This window comes from Mustela putorius, unplaced genomic scaffold, assembly GCF_011764305.1.
Source record: "Mustela putorius furo isolate JIRA1106 unplaced genomic scaffold, ASM1176430v1.1 tig00000870_pilon_pilon_pilon, whole genome shotgun sequence".
In the NCBI taxonomy this organism is placed as follows: domain Eukaryota; kingdom Metazoa; phylum Chordata; class Mammalia; order Carnivora; family Mustelidae; genus Mustela; species Mustela putorius.
The window spans coordinates 1,076,104-1,096,066 of record NW_025421503.1 but is presented as its reverse complement, the minus strand read 5'-3'; the positions used below and the strand labels follow the sequence as shown (position 1 = coordinate 1,096,066).

General features: G+C 35.6%; 1 protein-coding gene across 2 annotated transcripts in view; it reads right to left on the bottom strand.

Annotated features, from left to right (window-relative positions):
• Positions 1-12,218: 12,218 nt before the first annotated feature.
• The window catches only part of CYLC1 (cylicin 1), a 101,995-nt gene continuing 94,250 nt past the window's right edge, over positions 12,219-19,963 (bottom strand). For both annotated transcript variants that reach the window (XM_004776040.2, XM_004776041.3), the window contains exon 6: positions 12,219-12,370. In XM_004776040.2, the coding sequence (XP_004776097.1) occupies positions 12,338-12,370 (33 nt within the window). In that variant the 3' untranslated portion in view covers positions 12,219-12,337. The remainder of the gene's footprint in view (positions 12,371-19,963) is intronic.

The window sequence follows — 19,963 nt, the reverse complement described above, 5'->3', positions numbered from 1 at the left end:
TATAAAGAGACCATGCCTCAACATAATTAAAACCATGTATGAAAATCCCACAGCTAACATTATACTCAATGGTAAAAATACTGAGAGTTTTTCCTTTAAGATCAGGAAAATGACAAAGATGTTCACTTTCACTATTTCTTTTCAGCATAGTACTGGAAGTCCTACAGACAGAAATCAGATAAGAAATAGAAATAAAAGCACTCATATTGGTGAAAGATAAGTTAAATCACAACTCTTTATAGATGATAGAATTTATTCTATAAATAGAAAGCCCTAAAGACCAGAGCATAAAAACTACTAGAAATAATAAATGAGTTCAATCGCCTGCAGTATACCATATTAATATCCATAGCCAAAAGCATTTCTATACACCAATAGCAAAGAAGCAGATAGAAAAATTTTAAAAACAACATAATTTACAATTATACCAAAATAACAAGATAGCTAGAAATAAACTTAACCAAAGAAGCAAAAGACATGTAGTTTGAATACTAAAAAACATTGATGAGAGTAATTGAAGATGTCATAAACAAGTGGAAAGATATTCCGTGTTCACTGATAAGAAGAATCAATAATGTTAAAATGTCCATGTTAAGGAAAACAGTCTGAAGACTCAGCACAATCCCTATCAAAATACCAACATCATATTTCACTGAATTAAATAAAATAATAGTAAAATTTATATGCCATCACAAAAATACCTGGCAAAACAATCTTGAGAAATAAAAAAGCTGGAGGAATCACAATTCTAGATTTTAATATTTACAATAGAGCTTTAGTAATCAAAACAGCACAAAAATAGACACATAGATAAATAGAACAGAATAGATATCCCAGAATTAGACACAAGTATATAGTTATCTACAACAAATAGGACAATATTATAAAATGCGGGGAAAAACAGTGTATTCAATGAATGGTGCTGAGAAAACTGGAGAGTTAGGTATAAAAGAGTAAAACTGGATCAGTTTCTACCATCATACACGAAAATAAACTCAAAATGGTTCAAAGACCTAAATGTCAGATTCAAAACCATAAAAATCCTAGAAGAGAATACAGGCAATAACTTCTCTGACATAGGTCATAGCAACATTTTTTTCTAGGTATGTCTCCTAAGGCAAGGGAAACAAAAGAAAAATAAACTATCAAAAGTACATGAAAACAAATCACGTTTGCATGGTGAAGGAAATCATCAACAAAACAAAAAGGCATAGTACTGAATGGAAGGAAATATTTGCAAATCACGTATCTGAAAACGGGATAATATCCAAAATATATAAAGAAGTTATAAAATAACATCCCCCCAAACCCCAAATAAGCTGCTAAAAATGGGCAGAGAACCTGAATCAATATTTTTTCAAACAAGACATATATATGATCAACAGACTCATGAAAGGAGGCTCAACATCACAATTCATCAAGGAAATGAAAATCAAAATAGCAAGATGTGAGAACATATTAGAATAGCTAAAATTGGGGTGCCTGGGTATCTCAGTGGGTTAAAGCCTCTGTCTTCAGTTCAGGTCATGATCCCAGGGTCCTGGGATAGAGCCCCGCATGAGGCTCTTGCTCAGCAGGGAGCCTGCCTCCCTTCCTTTCTCTCTGCCTGCCTCTTTGCCTACCTGTGATCTCTGTCTGTCAAATAAAAAATAAAATATTAAAAAAAACAATAGCTAAAATAACAAGGGCAAGAAATAATAAGTATTGACAATGTTGTGGAGAAAAGAGAGACTTGTACACTGTTGGTGGAAATAAAAATGGGTATAGGCTCTGTGGAAAACAACATGGAAGTTCATCAAAAAATTAAACATAGAGCCTTATTATCCATTAATTCTACTGCTGAGGTTTTAACCAAAAGAAAACAAAAGCAATAATTCAAAAATATATATGCAAAATATATTTGTTTATTCCAACATTGTTTATATTAGCCAAGATGTGGAAGCAACCTAAGGGTCCATGGAGAGATGATTGGACAAGGAAGATTTGGTATATACATATACATATACATATGGTATATATGCATACATATAAAGCAAAATATTACACAGCCATAAAAAGATTATGAGATCTTGCCATTTGGGACAATATGTATGGAACTAGGGATTACTGTGCAAAGTGAAATAAGTCAATTAGACATAGACAAACACCATATGATTTAACTCATATATGTTATCTAAACAACAAATGAGTAACAGAAACAGTAATCAGACCAATAAATAAATAGGGAAAACTGATGTTTGCTAGAAGGGACAATGGAGTGGGATGGGCAAAATGTGTGAAGAAAATTGGGAGATACAGTCTTTCAGTTATGGAACAAATAAGTTATAGTAACAAAAGGTACAGCATAAAGAATATAGTCAGTGATACTGTAATAGCATTGTATGGTGACAGATGGTAGGTATACTTGTGGTAGCATAGCATAATGTATAAACTTATTGAATCACTGTGTTGTACTCCTCAAACTCCTGTAACATCGAGCCAAGCATACTCAAAAATTTTATTTTATTTTTTAAAATTCAAAAAAAGTTGAAAATCAAAAAAAGTTGAAAAATGAGGATTTGGCCAATATTGAAAAATAGTTATAAATATGGAGTATATGATACTTTTATTTGGGGAATAAAAGGAAATTAAAATGTAATTTGAAAAATTTTTATGTTAATAGGTAAAATTGTTGAACAAGATTAACTGCAGACTTACACATCTGTGTTATAAATCATACAAATGAAGAGTGCAACATAGAGAATAGAGTCAATAATATTTTAATAAGTACTTTCTTCATGGGATCTACAGCCATTTACTGGAGTGTCTGTACATTGGGGGAAGGAGAATACCTAGATACTTTGATGATTATTGGACAAAGTATCTGACTTGAAAGTGATGTCCAGAGAACTGATACATCACCATCATGGTATCCTTAGTAAAGACTTAGAGGCATTATAGGTTGAATTATGTCCCGAAAATTTACACGTTGAAATTCTAATCTTCAGTACATCAGAATATAACCTTGGATGGAGGGTCTTTATGGAGATCATCAAGTTAAAATGAGATCATTGGGACAGATCCTAATCCATTATAATGTGTCTTATAAAAATGGGATATTTGGACACAGAGACATGTATGGAGGGAGAATAACATATGAATATGAAGACAGCCATCTACAAGCCAAGGAGAGTCCTACTTTCATAGTATTCAGAAAGAACTAGCTCTGTCAACATGTTGGTTTTGTTTTTCTAGCTTCTACAACAGTGAAGAGAATAAATTTCTGTAACTCAAGCCACTAAGTTTGTGGTAGCTTAAGTACTTGCTACTTTGCTACGCTACCCTAGAAAACAAGTACATATGAACAGGTAATAGTCTTGGTTATGATTCAGCTTACTACAGGTCTAATGGACTGGAAAACTCACCCACTGGATCATTTCCAGTTGCAAACTTGCCAGGTGGAGTAACACTCTAGGTATTCCATGATCTATAGGGTAGGAGCTTTTTTTATTAACATATAATGTATTATTTGTTTTAGGGGTACAGGACTGTGAATCATCAGTATTACACATTTCACAGCACTCCCCATAGCACATACCCTCCCCAATATCCGTAACCCAGTCACCGCATCCCTCCCATCAGCCTCCCCTCCAGCAACCCTCAGTTTGTTTCCTGAGATTAAGAGATTATTATGGTTTGACTCCCTCTCTGGTTTCATCTTGTTTCATTTTTACCTCCCTTCCCCTGTGATCCTCTTCCTTTTCTCTCAAGTTCCTCAGTCAATGAGATCATATGATAACTTTCTTTCTCTGATTGACTTCTTTTGCGTAGCATAATACCCTCTATTTCCATTCACGTCATTGGAAATGGCAAAATTTCGTGGTTCTTTTATGGCTACACAGTATTCAAATGTACATATACACCACATCTTATTTATCCATTCCTCTGTTGATGGACACCTAAACTCTCCATAGTTTGGCTATTGTGGACATTGCTACTATAAGCATTTGGAAGCATATACCCCTATAAATCACTGTATTTGTATCTTTAGGGTAAATAATCAGTAGTACAATTGCTGGGTTACAGGGTAACTCTATTTCCAAATTTTGAGGAACCTCTAAACTTTTCTACACTGGCTGCACTAGCCTGTATTTCCACCAGCAGTGTAGGAGGGTTCCCCTTTCTCTGCATCCTCACCAACACCTGTCATCTCCTGACTGGTTAATTTCAGCCATTCTGACTGGCGTGAGGTGGTATCTTACTGGGGTTTTAACTTGTATTTCCCTGATGATGAGTGATGATGAGCACTCTGTCTGTTGGCCATTTAGATGTCTTCTTTGCAGAATGTCTATTCATGTCTTCCGCCCATTTCTTGATTGGATTACTTATTCTTTGGGTGTTGAGTTTGATAAGTTCTTTACAGATTTTGGGTACTAGCCATTTATCTGATATGTCGTTTGCAAATATCTTCTCCCATTCTGTCAGTTGTCTTTTTGCTTTTGTTGACCGTTTCCCTTACTGTGCAAAAGATTTTAATCTTGATGAAGTCCTAATCGCTCATTATTGCCCCTCCTTCCCTTGCTTTTGGCGATGTTTCTAGGAAGACGTCACTGTGGCTGAGGTCGAAGAGGTTGCTGCCTGTATTCTCCTCCAGGATTTTGATGGATTCCTGTACCACATGGAGGTCTCTCATCCATTTTGAGTCTATTTTTGTGTGTGGTGTAAGGAAATGGTCCGGTTTTTATGCTTCTGCATGTGGCTGTCCAATTTTCCCAACACCATTTGCTGAAGAGATTGTCTTTTTTCCATTGGACATGCTTTCCTGCTTTGTGAAAGATTGGTTGACCATAGAATTGAGGGTCCATTTCTGGAATCTCTATACTGTTCCATTGATCTATGTGTCTGTTTTTGTGCCAGTACCATACTGTCTTGATGATAACCGCTTTATAATAGAGCTTAATGTCTGGAATTGTGATGCCTCCAACTCCCCCCCCACCCCACACACACAACATTCCTCTGGCTATTCAGGGTCTTTTCTGGTTCCATATAAATTTGAGGATTTTTTTTATTCCATTTCTTTGAAAAAAAAAAGATGGTTATTTTGATATGGATTGCATTAAATGTGTAGATTGCTCCAAGTAACATAAGTATTTTCACAATATTTGTTCTTCCAGTTCATGAGCATGGAACTTTTTTTTTTTTTTCCATTTTCTTTGTGTCTTCCTCAATTTCTTTCATGAGTACTCTATAGTTTTTCTGAGTACTGGTTCTTTGCCTCTTGGTTAGATTTATTCCTGGGTATCTTATGGTTTTGGGTGCAATTGTAAATGGGATCGACTCCTTAATTTCTGTTTCTTCTGTCTTGTTGTTGGTGTACAGAAATGCAACTGATTTCTGTGTATTCATTTTTGTATCCTGACACTTTACTGAATTCCTGTATGAGTTCTAGCAGTTTTGGAGTAGAGTCTTCAGGGTTTTTTCCACATAAAGTATCATACCATCTGCAGAGTGTGAGAGTTTGACTTCTTCTTTGCCAATTTGGATGCTTTTCATTTCTTTTTTGCTCTCTGATTGCTGAGGCTAGGACTTCTCATACTATGTTGAATAGCAGTGGTGATAGTGGACAGCCCTGACATGGTCCTGACCTTAGGGCAAAAGCTCTCAGTTTTTCCCTATTGATAATGATATTTGCTGTGGGTTTTTCATAGATGGCTTTGATGATATTGAGGTATGAACCCTCTGTGCCTACACTCTGAAGAGTTTTGATCAAGAGAGGATGCTGTACTTTGTCAAATGCTTTTTTCAGCATCTATTGAGAGTACCGTATGGTACTTTAATGTATTGTATCACATTGATTGATTGGCAGATGTTAAACCAACCTTGCAGCCAGGAAATAAATCCCACATGGTTGTGGTGAATAATCCTTTTAATGTACTGTTGGATCCTATTGACTAGTGTTTTGGTGAGAATTTTTGCATCCGTGTACATCAAGGATTTTGGTCTGTAATTCTCCTTCTTGATGGGGTCTTTGTCTGGTTTGGGGATCAAGGTAATTCTGGCCTTGTAAAACGAGTTTGGAAGTTTTCCTTCCATTTATATTTTTTGGAACAGTTTCAGGAGAATAAGTATAAAGTCTTCTTTAACTGTTTGGTAGAATATCCCTGGGAAGCCATCTGGCCCTGGGCTCTTGTTTGTTGGAAGTTTTTGATGACTGTTTCAATCTCCTCCCTGGTTATGGGTCTGTTCAGGTTTTCTATTTCTTCCTGGTTCAGTTTTGGTAGTTTGTATGTCTCTAAGAATGTATCCATTTCTTCCAGATTGTCAAATTTGCTGGTGTATAGTGGCTCATAATATGTTCGTAGAATTGTTTGTATTTCTTTGGTGCTGGTTGTGATCTCTTCTCTTTCATTCATGAGTTTATTAATTTGGGGTCCTTTCTCTTTTTCTTTTTGGTAAGTCTAGCCAGGGGGTTATCAATCTTATTAATTCTTTCAAAGAACCAGCTCCTAGTTTTGTTGATCTCTTCTGCTGTTCTTTTGGTTTCTATTTCATTGATTTCTACTCTGATCTTTATTATTTCTCTTCTCCTGCTGGGTTTAGGCTTGATTTGCTGTTCTTTCTCCAGCTCCTTTAGGTGTAGGGTTACCTTTCTTGTTTCTTGAGAAAGGCTTGTATCACTACATACTTTCCTCTCAGGACTGCCTTTGCTGCATCCCAATGATTTTGAACAAGTTGTGTTTTTCATTTTCATTTGTTTCCATGATTTTTTTTTCAACCCTTCTTTAATTTCCTGATTGACCCATTCATTCCTTAGTAGGATGCTCCTTAGCCTCCATGTATTTGGTTATTTCCAAATTTCCTCTTGTGATTGAGTTCTAGTTTCAAAGCATTGTGGTCTGAAAATATGCAGGGAATGACCCCAATCTTTTGGTACTGGTTGAGACCTGATTTGTGACCCAGGATGTGATCTATTTTGGAAAATTTTCCACCCGCACTAGAGAAGAATGTGCATTCTGCTGCTGTGGGATCGAATGTTTGGAATGTCTGTGACGTCCATCTGGGCCAGTATGTCATTTAAAGCCTTTATTTCCTTGTTGATCTTTTGCTTATATGTTCTGTCCATTTCAGTGAGGGGGTGTTAATGTTCCCTACTATTACCGTATTATGAATGTGTTTCCTTGATTTTGATTTTTGTTATTAATTGGTTTATATAATTGGCTGCTCCCATGTTAAGGGCATAGATATTTAAAATTCTTAGATCTTGTTGGACAGACCCTTTATGATATAGTGTTCTTCTTCATCTCTTATAGCCTTGGCTTAAAATCTAATTTTATGATATAAGGATTCTGATATAAGGATTGCCATCCCACCTTTCTCTTGATTTCCATTAGCACAGTAAATTATTTTCCACCCCCTCACTTAAATCTGGATGTGTCTTTGGGTTTTAAAACGACTTTCTTGCAGACCACATATCAATGGGTCTTGTTTTTTTTTTTTTTAATCCATTCTGATATTGTCTTTTTTTTGTAATTTTTTATTTTATTTTTTTTCAGTGTTCCAAGATTCATTGTTTATGTACGACACCCAATTCTCCATGAAATATGTGCCCTCCTTAATACCCACTACCAGGTTCACCAATCCCCCACTCCATCCCCCTCCCAAATCCCTTATTTTGTTTCTCAGAGTCCACAGTCTCTCAAGGCTCGTCTTTCCCTCTGATTTCCCCCGATTCACCTCTCTCCAAATCCCAATGGCCACAGTCGCCATGTTGTGCAAAGAGCCAAGATGCTCTTCAACAGATGAATGAATAAAGAAGATATGGTCCATATATACAATGGAATATTATGCCTCCATCAGAAAGGGGGAACACCCAACTTTTGTATCAACATGGTTGGGACTGGAGGAGATTATGGTCATTGAAATAAGTTGAGCAGAGAGAGTCAATTATCATATGATTTCACCCTCTGTCTTTTGTTTGAGGCATTTAGCCCATTTGCATTCAGGGTAACTATTGAAAGATATGAATTTAGTGCCATTGTATTTTCTGTAAGTTGGCAGTTACTGTATACTGTCTCCGTTCCTTTCTGGTCTGCTACCTTTAGGCTCTCATTTTGCTTCAAGGACTGCTTTCAATATTTCCTGTAGGACTGGTTTTGTGTTTGCAAATTCTTCTAGTTTTTGTTTGTCCTGGAAGCTTTTTATCTCTCCTTCTCTTTTCAATAAGAGCCTAGCTAGGATCGTATTCTAGGCTGTATATTTTTCTTGTTTAGTGCTATGAATATATCATGCCAGTATTCTTCTGGCCTGCTAGGTCTCTATGGATAGGTCTGATACCAATCTAATACTTCAACTGTTGTAGGTTACAGAGTTCTTGTCCTGAGCTGCTTCAGGATTTTCTCATTCTTTTTGAGACTTGTACATTTTACTATTAGAGGTTGGTTGTTAACCTATTTTTATTTATTTTGATGGGGGTTCTTTGTGCCTCTTGGCATGGTACTGGGCCATGATAGAGACAAAATGCTATATAATGAGACACCAAGAAATTATGAATTCAGAAATGCTAATTATAAGCCATATTCTGTTGGATCTACTAAATCAAAAATTCATGCAGGCCTAGTAGCTATCCATCATAAAATGGACATGGTTATTCTGGGATCAAGTTGGGGAATAACCAGAGATTATAAATAAATTGTATGAATACATACGATGAATACATAGACCTCTATGTCATCTGACATACTTGTACCAGCACCTTCCCTCTGCTTGCATGTGAGAACATTTGAATGAGGAGAAAAGTCTGAATTTGGTTTCTAAATAAGTTGGTTTAGTATGTAAGTTCAAGCTACAAATATATGGCACTTACCTTACAGCCACACTCAGGGATAACATTGGAGTATAGCATCCAACCAGACAATTCACTTCACAGTAAAGGAGGTGTGGGAGTGAATTTTTGACCAAGAGATTCACTGATAAGTTACATATTGCACTATAGTGCACAATAAAGCTCAGAGAGAGCTCGAATGACTTACTGAAGGCACTATAGAGTATTACTTTGGATGCAACACTCTGCAAAATTTAGTGCCAGCAGGAGAAGAGAAATAATAAAGATCAGAGTAGAAATCAATGAAATAGAAACCAAAAGAACAGCAGAAGAGATCAACAAAACTAGGAGCTGGTTCTTTGAAAGAATTAATAAGATTGATAACCCCCTGGCTAGACTTACCAAAAAGAAAAAGAGAAAGGACCCAAATTAATAAACTCATGAATGAAAGAGAAGAGATCACAACCAGCACCAAAGAAATACAAACAATTCTACGAACATATTATGAGCCACTATACACCAGGGTATGCAACTTCTATATAATGTGTCTTGAATAGGAAAAACACACATGCTTAGAAATCAAGGGATATACTCAGGAGTGGTCTCACCATCACTTGCAATGGCTCACTGGGTGTGTGTGTTCTTGTTACATCAGCTCTGGCCAGTGAAGTGTTCTAAGGCCTAAATCCCCCACCCCCACCAAAGGGACATATTGTTGCCTGGAGATACAGTAACAGTCTCATTGAAATACAAGTTATGGCTGCTGCCAGGGAACTTGGAGCCCCTTATGTCTAGGGGCCAGCTGTTGTGAAGTTTGGACTCCTTTTGCCTAGAGGTCATCTGTTGTGAAGAACAGTCACCACCTTTAAAGAGTAAATTAGCCTGATGAGCAAGAAGAGGTAAAATTTCTTTGCACAATATAAGAAAAGGGGAATATCTATGGAATACACACTCTGCTTGGAATCCCATGCCCAATAGAGTACAAAAAGAGCATGATTGCTAGGGCCTCAGTCCCTTCAGGAATCCAGTTTGAGATCATACCACCAGGTAAGGCAGCAAGACCTATAGAAGCAATAGCTGAGGATGAGGGGAAAGAATGTAGGAGGTCAATTACTTTTCGCCTTAAGATTAACAGCAGTGATAAAGGCTATAATTTTTCCACTTCTTTTAAGATTCCCTTAAGGAGAAGTCTGCAGGAACTTTGGAGGGTTGAGTATGGATAGAAAAGTGGATCTGTGTCATGACAGTCATGGGAGTTTGCTGCTTAGATTTTACTTCAAGAAGGATTCTGCTGTGAGGAGTATAGTTGCTTGATAGCCTCGAGCTACTGAAAATTTGAGATCCACCAGTGTGTAAGCCAGGGCTACTCTTTCACTGGATTGCTTCCAGCTAATAATTTAGCACTGTTGGCATACTAAGTCCAGGATATCACTTAACAACACAGACCCCTCTAAAGAGCAGTATTTGTTCAGGGCTCCTCACTGCACTGGTTTAGACTTTCTCCAAGCATAGTCTGAGGATCTTCCTTCCCAGTTTTCCTTTATCTTTCTCCTTTAACATGGGTCAGAACCACAAGGTAATCTGAAGTTTCTCCCTCCCTCCTATTTCTCCTTTTCTCCTTTAGTCTTCACCAGTTTCCTTTAATAGGTATTTTACACTTTTCATTATGCATTAGCTTTTAATTCCTGGAGGATCACTGGAATTCTTGGGGAGTAGGCAAAAAAGGCATTTTAGGCAGAGGGTGAACTGTGTTGTTGGCATTTATCAACTGCTTTGGAAGTATTTTACCAGTAATTACAGATCTATCCTTGCATACTGGTTGAATATCACTATTGGGTCTAAGTTTCCCCCGTTTCTCATTTATTTATTTCTCCAACATCACTTGTTACTTATAGGTAATTGTTTTTATTATTTTATTTTGTTTCCCTCCAGAGTTTCTTTAAGCAATGACAGGTAAATGCAGACAGACAGACACACACTCACACACTTAAACACTCAAACACACAAATACACAAATGTTCTTTTCCTGCTTTTAAAAAATACCATAGTTCATACAGCATATACTCTCTTATTCACCTTGATTTTTTCCCCTAAAACTTAAGTCAGAGATCTTTCCACTACACAGAGAGCTTCTTTATTCCTTTCATATTCACATGTCAATCCTCTGCAAAGTATTGTTATATATTCAACCAATCACTTATGGACAAATAATTGGATTGTTTTTAAACTTTTCTTGTTTACAATGTTGCAATAAAAAACTTTTATGTGTCACTTAGGATATGTGTAAGATTATCAAATGGATTAGAAAAATGACACCACTTTAAGAATTAGATCTGAAATTTGAGTAAATGGAAGTCAAGATTATAACAAAAGGCAGAAAGCAGACTGGATCTAATGAAGAAGGTCTTCATATTTATATCTCTCTATAACTCTATCTGTATATTTATCATTACAATGGATTGGATATTTGTGTTTTCCCAAAATTCATATGTTAAAATGCTAATCCACAAGGTGATGGTATTAGGGTGAAGCCCAATACCTCCAAAGGTAGGGACTTTGGGGGATTTGGGGAGAATAGAGTCCTCACAAATGGCATTAGTGCTTTTATAAAAGAGGACCAAGAATTCCCTAGTCCCCTTCAACTACGTGTTTGAGGTCTATGAACCAGAAAGTGGGCTCTCACTAGACTCTGAACTTTCTGGTGCCTTGATCTCAGACTACTTAGCCTCCAGAACTGTGAGAAATAAATTTTTGTTTATGCACTACTCAGTTTATGGTATTTTTTAAATTTTAGTCTGAACACAGACTAAGACATCTATCTATCATCTGTCACCTATCATCTTTCTATCAATCTATCTAATCTATCTACCTATCATCTATTTCTCTATCTGTTTCTCTACCTAACCTATCATTTTTTTCTTTCTACACCCCTTTGCTGCTCTCAGGACTCAATGTAACAAGCATATTCCCAGAAAATGTAAAATGATTGACAAATGTATATTATTCTTTCAGGGTAACTTGTAGCTAATCATTAAATAAAGTGATAAACTAAAGAAAAATGTGTCTACAAGTAAATTATTACATTTAGAGGTTTGTATATTTATGAAGGAAGTGGGGGTTACTCTACATATAGCTCTCTATTTCTTTAAAGGGTGTTAAAGATCTGGTTCCTTCCCTCCATTCTTTGTTTACTTTTTCTTAATGTTAAGTAAAATATAGATAAAACAAAACATGACAAGGTATCCAAAGGAAGATTGTTAAGTTTTAACATAAACACAGAAATGGTTTCCAAATTAATTTTCAGAACATGGAATAAAACACTATAGCAATTTGGCTTGAGTAGTTCAAACACTTAATAAATAAAGCATATATCTTTAAAATCACCTCTATAAATTACACAAAAAAAATCAGCTCCTGGTACTCATGAAAGACTTGCTTTTATTATTACAGTTCCACAGAAGTAGAAATGTTCACTTGAGAGTAGCCAGTATTTACTGTGGTAAGGCCATTCTGTGAAACCAAGTTCTCAGTTGTTTTTTAAAGCAGCTTATGAATCCACTTTGCTTCAGGCTGGGAAATAAAGTAAAAAAAAAAAAAAAAGTAAAAAAAAAAAAAAAGAAAAGAAAAAGAAAGAAAGAAAGGAAGGAAGAAAGAAAAAGGGAAATTTTATGTATCTTAATTATAGAGAGTTCCTGGTTTTTGAGATACCACACCAAACCACATAATGTCATGAGTGAAAGGGAACTTTGATAACATTTTTATTTCTTATTAAAAATTCAGGTCATTGGACCCCACCCCAGACTTACCAAGTCAAAGCCTGAGATGGAGTCAGCAATTTGCATATTCAACAACTTCCCTGGGTGATTCTAATGTTCATTAAAAATGAGAAGTACTGAATACTCATCCTGCAACTAGCATTTTTAGAGGAACCAAGTTCTATCAATGTACATTATGTGTCAAAGATCTCACAACTATTTTACTTATTTTTATTTTTTTTCTTTTTTTCTGAAATATTTATTTATTAAAAAAAATTCTTTCCAGTGTTCCAGAATTCATTCCTTATACACCACACCCAGTGCTCCATGCAATACCCACTTAATACCCTCCTTAATATCTACCACCAGGTTCACCCCCTCCCATCCAAAACCCTTAGTTTGTTTCTCAGTGTCCACAGTCTCTCATGTTTCATCTCCCTCTCCAGTTTCCCTCAACTCACTTCTCCTCTCAACTATTTTAAAGGACTAGAATATTTAAAATTGATAATATAAAAACACAGAGTATATTTAAAATAACTGATTGCCATTCCAAATTCAATCACACTAATGTAAGGATATTCATATTTGCATATTACTGTCTATCTTTGTACACAAACACTCAGATTTTTGCTTAGTATTTTTTCCTCCTTCAGTCTCTTAACAGTATGGTATGAACATTTCCCTTTAATTATCAAGGTTTTATAATTACCATTTCAGTGAATGCATACTATCATATGTATTATATTTTACTAAACCATTTTCCTAATTTTATACATTTAGTTTAATTCCAAAGGTTTTCTGTTATAGATAATATTGCAATCAGTCTTTATTCCCAGATTTTGTTTTTCCTTCTGCTAATATTTTTATTACAATTAATTTCAAGTATTGGGATTCTAAGAACTCTTCCTTCATAGTTCCATATAATTCCAGAAGGTTGAACCAGTTTACACTGTTCCTCTTTTTCAGTCAGCAGTGAATAAATGTGCCACCAACATTAAAGCCTCAACAGACCTATGTAAGATATATTTGTAAGATATTTTACATATATAATACACATAAAATTTGTTGTATTTATATATTTTAGGAATATATCATTTTATTTTTATTTAGTTATTAGATGGGAAATAATCTCATAAGGTTGCTTTGATTACTAACCATGGTCAATTTTTTAAAAAGATGTTATTTATTTATTTGACAGAGAGAGATCACAAGTAGGCAGAGAGGCAGGCAGAGAGAGAGGAGGAAGCAGGATCCCTTCTGAGCAGAGAGCCTGATGTGGGGTTTGATCCCAGGACCCTGAGATCATGACCTGAGCCAAAGGCAGAGGCTTAACCCACTGAGCCACCCAGGCGCCCTAACCATGGTCAATATTTTTTTAATAATTTTATTTCTTATACTTATTTTCTACTGTATAAATTATATTTCTATTTCTTGGTCATTTGTTATAAATATATTTTACTCTCAGAAATACATCATATCACTAACACTCTTGATTCATAGTTCAGTATTTTTTTCTACATCATGATGCTTCCCAAATAATTAGGATGAAGTGTTAACTATATCAAATCTTAAATATAGGTGGGATAACTTTCATTTATATATTGTGATTTAGGAGACGCACTAGAAATGCCCCCTTTCTAAAGCATTTCACATTACCCTAAATCCAAACATTTGAAATTCATTCATTTATATTTTGGTGCTAAGAATTTTTTTTAAAGATTTTATGTCTTTGTTTCTTTACGAGAGAGAGGTGGGAGAAGCAGAGGTAGAGGTACAAGCAGACTCTGGAGTCTGCTACAAGGCTCGATCTCAGGTCTTTGAGTTGAAACCAAGAGTCTGACCCTTAACTGACTGAGCCACCCATGGGCACCTTGGCTTTTAAGTTTTTTAAATGCTTCAGTTAAATGGTAGTTAATACTTCAAGGGTAACTGCTGTGGACTGAATATTTATGTTCCCCTAATATTCATATTTTGATGCCGTAATCTCCAATGTGATTGTACTTGGATATAGAGACTTTTAGGGGGCAACTAGGTTGAGATGAGGTCATAAAAGTGGAGCCTGCTTGATGGGATTGTTGCTCTTATAAGGGGATGAAGAGACCAGAGCTCTTTCTATGTCATGCAAGAATACATCAAGAAAGCAGTGTCTAAAAGCCAATAAGAGGTTCTTTACCAGAACTCAGCCATGCTTGAACCCTAATTGTGGACTTCCAGTCTACCAAATTGTGAGAAATATGTGATGTCTAAACCACCCAGTCTATGCTATTTGTCAAAGCAACTTGAACTAAGACAGTAATCAAAATTAAGCTTGTAATACCATAGTAGGAAATTTTTTCAAAAATTCAGGGAATAAGAAGTAAGTGATAGATTTTTTTCTATACAGGAAAGAGTTTTGAGTTCTGGGACTTTCCAGAAAATGAAATATTGTCTAAGGAATGGAGATCTTGGATTTTGAGTTTATTCTTGACATCCAAATGTCAACAAGAAGAAATCAAAACTAATGGTGAGCAAGGGAAGATAAGGAGAGTAGTTTCATGTTTGAAGCACAACAAAGCAACAACATATCAACAGTTATACAATAGGCAAAAAAAAATCTTTGAAACTACATTAAAAAATCAAGGGTCTTTTTTCCATTCAATTTTTAGTTTAGAATTTTTTAAGAAAGCTTATGTAGAAGCATGAAACCTTCTGCTGCTTTTATACTCTTTAGACTTTCATTATGGTTATTATATCAATTGCCAACCCTGTGTCCCTCTCACCATTCACTTTGGATTGGGCCTGGAAAGTCTGTGTTTTGCTTCAGTAATATCATCTTTTAATACCATACTGTTATTTTTATATGTAATGATTCAATTTCATAGAGTGGCTCTCCTATTAATTAGTTGGGTGTTCTTGGATAGAAACTTCCCCACTGTCTTTGTATTTCAAAATATTTCTTATCTTTCATGATCCAGGTCAAATATCACCTTGATACGTAGCTTTTTGGCACACATTTTTCTCACTCTTCGTGAATGAATGAATGAACTGGGCACACTAAAAATTACACTATCCAGTGTCATTTGGATTTTTAAAACTTCCCAGAATTTTTTTAAATTCAGTTCTTTCTAGTTTTCTAAAAAATGTCATACTAATTACTTATGCAATAAATATTGAGTGCCACCCACTCTTTTCAGAATTTGGGATATATTAGTAAACAAAACAAAGAGTTTTGCCCTCACAGAGTTTACATTTCATCAGAGGATATACACAAAAAACACAATAAATTATATAATTGAAGGTAGTAAAATCTATAGAAAAAAAGATGAGGTAAGGATTGGAGTGGGGGGGCAGTTTGCTACAATTTTAAATACAGTGGTTGTATTAGCTTCCTTGAGAAATTAACATTTGAGCAAATATTTGAAGGAGAGAATTACCCATAGGCAAATCTAAGTAAATACTATTCTAGGTAGAGGGGTATATCAGGGCAAGAACCTAAATAATATTCCTGGAATGTTCTAGGAACTACAAGATGGCCAAAGAGGCGAGATCAGATTGATGCTGAGGAAAATAAGATGAGATCAGAAAGAGCATCAGGTCAAATTATCTAGGACTTTGTTGGCAATTGAGAGAATTTGACACTTATTCTGAGTGACATGGTGAAATTTTAGAAGTTTTTTTTGCAAGTTTGTTTCTCTTAGGTTTAATTTAGCACTGTCAGGCTTTAACATAATCTTTATTAATTATATTGATTTTCAATAAACTGCATCCATTTAAATGGATAACTTAATATATATAGCCACAATCAAGTTTCAGAACATTTCAGTCACTCCCAAAAGGTGCTATGCATCCTTTCATTGAAAGTGACATAACAGGAATGACATGATGTGATGTAGTATTTCTACAGAAGAGATAAAACAGTGGCTGGGACCAAGTTGGTAGCAGTTGATGAGAGGTGGTCATATTTTAGATATATTTTTTTTTTGAGTCAACCAGATACAACAAAGGTTGGGAACAAAAAAGAAGAGTCAAAGATGTATTTGGTGTATCCTAACCTTATTCTTGATCTTAATGTGTCTTGACGTAATGGGAAAGTATGACATTTTCTGTAAGTTTTTGATAGAGAGCTATTATCAAGAGAAGAAAATTATCCTTTTTTAAAAGTTTTTATTTAAATAACAGTTAGCATACAGTATAATATTAGTTTCAGGTATAAAATCTAGTGACTCAACACTTCCATACAACACCTGGTATTCATCACAACAAGTTCACCTCTTAATCCCCATCACCTATTTAAAACATTCTCCCACTCACCTCTCCTCTGGTAACTGTCAGTTTGTTCTCTACAGTTATGAGTCTGACTCTTGGTTTGCCTCTCTGACAATTTTTCCTTTTTTGCTACTTTGTTTTGTTTCTTAAAATCTAAATGTGTGAAATCATATGGTATTTGTCTTTCACTGACTGGCTTATTTCACTTAGCATAATATATTCTAGCTCCATCCATGTCATTGGATTTCATTCTATTTTATGGCTGAGTAATATTCCATTTGTGTGTATTCGTTTTTTGGGGTCATAATTTTCATCTTAAATAATGTTAAAATTTATAAAATACTTTTCTGAAGACTGACCATTCTAGTTCTCAGGAATAAAATTAATTTAAAAAGAATGTAAAAGTGGAATACTTATGTGATATTTTGAGTGTTCCTATTTTCAGGGAAAACTAGTTTCAAGACAATCTATAGGTATCATCATTTTCTGAGGGAAGAGTTTAAGTTCTATGGCAGAAATTGTCATATGTCTGTGTATCTTCATCATTTAACACAGTGTTTAAAACAGAACATTTTCTCAAGAAATATTTATTGACATAGGAAACAAAAAATAAACATCTATAACTCTATTGAATACCACAACTTATTCTAAACATAAGATTTCAACCTATAAAATAAAAGAATTATGACTTGTTCTGACAATATCTTAAAGTTAATCACTCAAAAATATTTATTGCTTAATATTTATTTCTTATAATATATGACAATGTTCTGGGCATTATGATAAATAGAAAGGATTTCATCCTTGCCCTTGAGGTGCTTTCAGTCTGGCTAAAGACAATATTAATATCAACTTAACCCATAAATATTAAGTGCTACAGTGTTTATAGGAAAAGTTCAGTTTTGAAGAAAATAACTACAGGTGGACAAACAATTACTTAAGAAAATGAGAGCAACAGAATTTAATATGTAAAGACAGTAGTAACAGTAGTATTCTTACATTTATATAGTGACTTAGAATTTATAAACCTTTTCACACACTATAATTTGGAATTAAAAACAATTTGTTTTACTGAGTAAGTTAGGTGTGATTGTTCTTATTTCCAGTTACCTTAATCCAAATTAAAAAAAAAAGCTACATAACAGTGAATTTATGTCTCAAATTCATTATTTCCCTGTTCTCTGAAACTTATATATTGGTTGAATATAGAAGATAGCAGGCAAGAGTATGGGTAGGAAAATACACTAAGGATATTGATTTGGAAATACCTATAGCTGTGTGAAAATTGAAGCCTTAATAATAGATGGATTCTCTCAAGGACAATATATAGAGAAGAGTGGGATAACTGAGTCAAGAACTGAACCATAAACAATTTGAGTTGGACATGAGAAAAAGTGACAGAAATGCATATATAAAAATAGAAGTCATAAAGAAAAAGAAAAAAGAAAATCATAGTTGTTGAAATTGAGGTAATTTAAGGGAGAGGAGATACATTTCTAATGAACACAAGATATCAAAAGGGGTTAAGGATGGAAAAAAAGCTATAATATTTGGTAAAGCATCATAATAGGGGACCATTGAAAGAATACTTCAGGGGGAAAAAAACCTAAAGGAATGTTCAAGATGACAGCATAGACAGACCCTAAATTCATCCTGTCCAATGGACACAAAATATGTACAGCTACATATGGAACAATTTTCCCCTGAAAAGCACCTGATAACTAGGTGAACAGTGCCTCCAAAACAAGACAAAAGAGACACATCAAGAAGGGTAAGGGGGCAAACAAATGGTTCTTCCCAGGACTCTACCTCACAGATGGTAATAATCAGGAGGAATCACAAAGTATGGAACATTCCTTCAAGGAGTAAAGAGATTATACCTCATCATCAGTGATCCTAACTTTGGGAGCTGGCACCAGAGAGATGATATCCCAAAATTTCGGGTTTTGAAAATCAGTAGAAATTAAAACCAGGAGAATTACAGGAAACAAAGATCCCATTCTTAAAGGACTTGTGTGCAAACCCACTTGTCCTAATATCACCAAAGAAACAGATTGAAAAGTATTTAGGCCATAAGTGACAAAGACCCATTTACTAATTTTAGGCAGCTCCCAAAGAGGCAGAAACCTGTTGGGACTTTATCATGGGGCAGAAGCACTGCAGGATGTCATTTTTTGCAATCTTACTTTAACTTGCTGTGGAGATAGGCAATGGGAACCATCTTTGATGTTCTTCCTCTAGACTGCTAACACCAGAGGGCTTGTGCTGCCCATCCTGTACTGTGACCAGGATGACTAAGTGCCCCATGTCCCACCAACCATGAAGGGATCCCAAGCTATAATAGGGCCAGGTGAGTGCCCAAGCACTGTCCAATCCATGCAGAGACCAAAACACAACCAGGCTAAGCAAGTACTCCAAGCCCAGCACTACTTACACAACAACTAAAACAAAATTAAGCTGAAAAAGTACTCACATCCTGCCATCCTAATGAAGTGGAAGGGCTGCAACTGGGCTAGCAATTGCCTTGAGCCCTAACCAACCTGTGCACAGACTGATCTACAATCAGTTTGGGCAAATTCCCTTATACCCACATTCTCTGTGCATCAAACAAGCCACAACTTGTCCAAAGGAGTGCTCAAGCCCTACTTAACCAACACAGAGACCAAGCTATGAAGAGATGAGCAAGTGGCTCAAATTATTCTCTCCCTGTGCAGGGGCTGAACTACAAAATGGTCTAGCAAAGGCTTCAAGCTCCTCCATCTCTGTGCAGCTACTGTAACCTCCATGGGTATATGAAACCCACAAGAGGTGCTGGCAGAGGGGGGATGAGTCAAGATGGTGGAGAATTAGCAGGCTGAGGCTACTTCAGCTAGAAGGAGATCATCTAGATAGCTTATCTAAAGATTGCAAACACCTGCAAATCCATTGGCAGATTGAAGAGAAGAAGAACAGCAATTCTAGAAACAGAAAAACAACCACTTTCTGGAAAGAACACTACGGAAAACACTCAGGGAACAAACACTCCTGAAAGCAAACCCGAGCGGCCCCTGGTAAGGGCGGTGCAATCTGCCTGGGGCAAAGACACTTGAGAATCACTACAAGAGGCCCCTCCCAAAGAAGATCAACAAGAAATCCAGCCTAGACCAAGTTCACCTACCAAGGA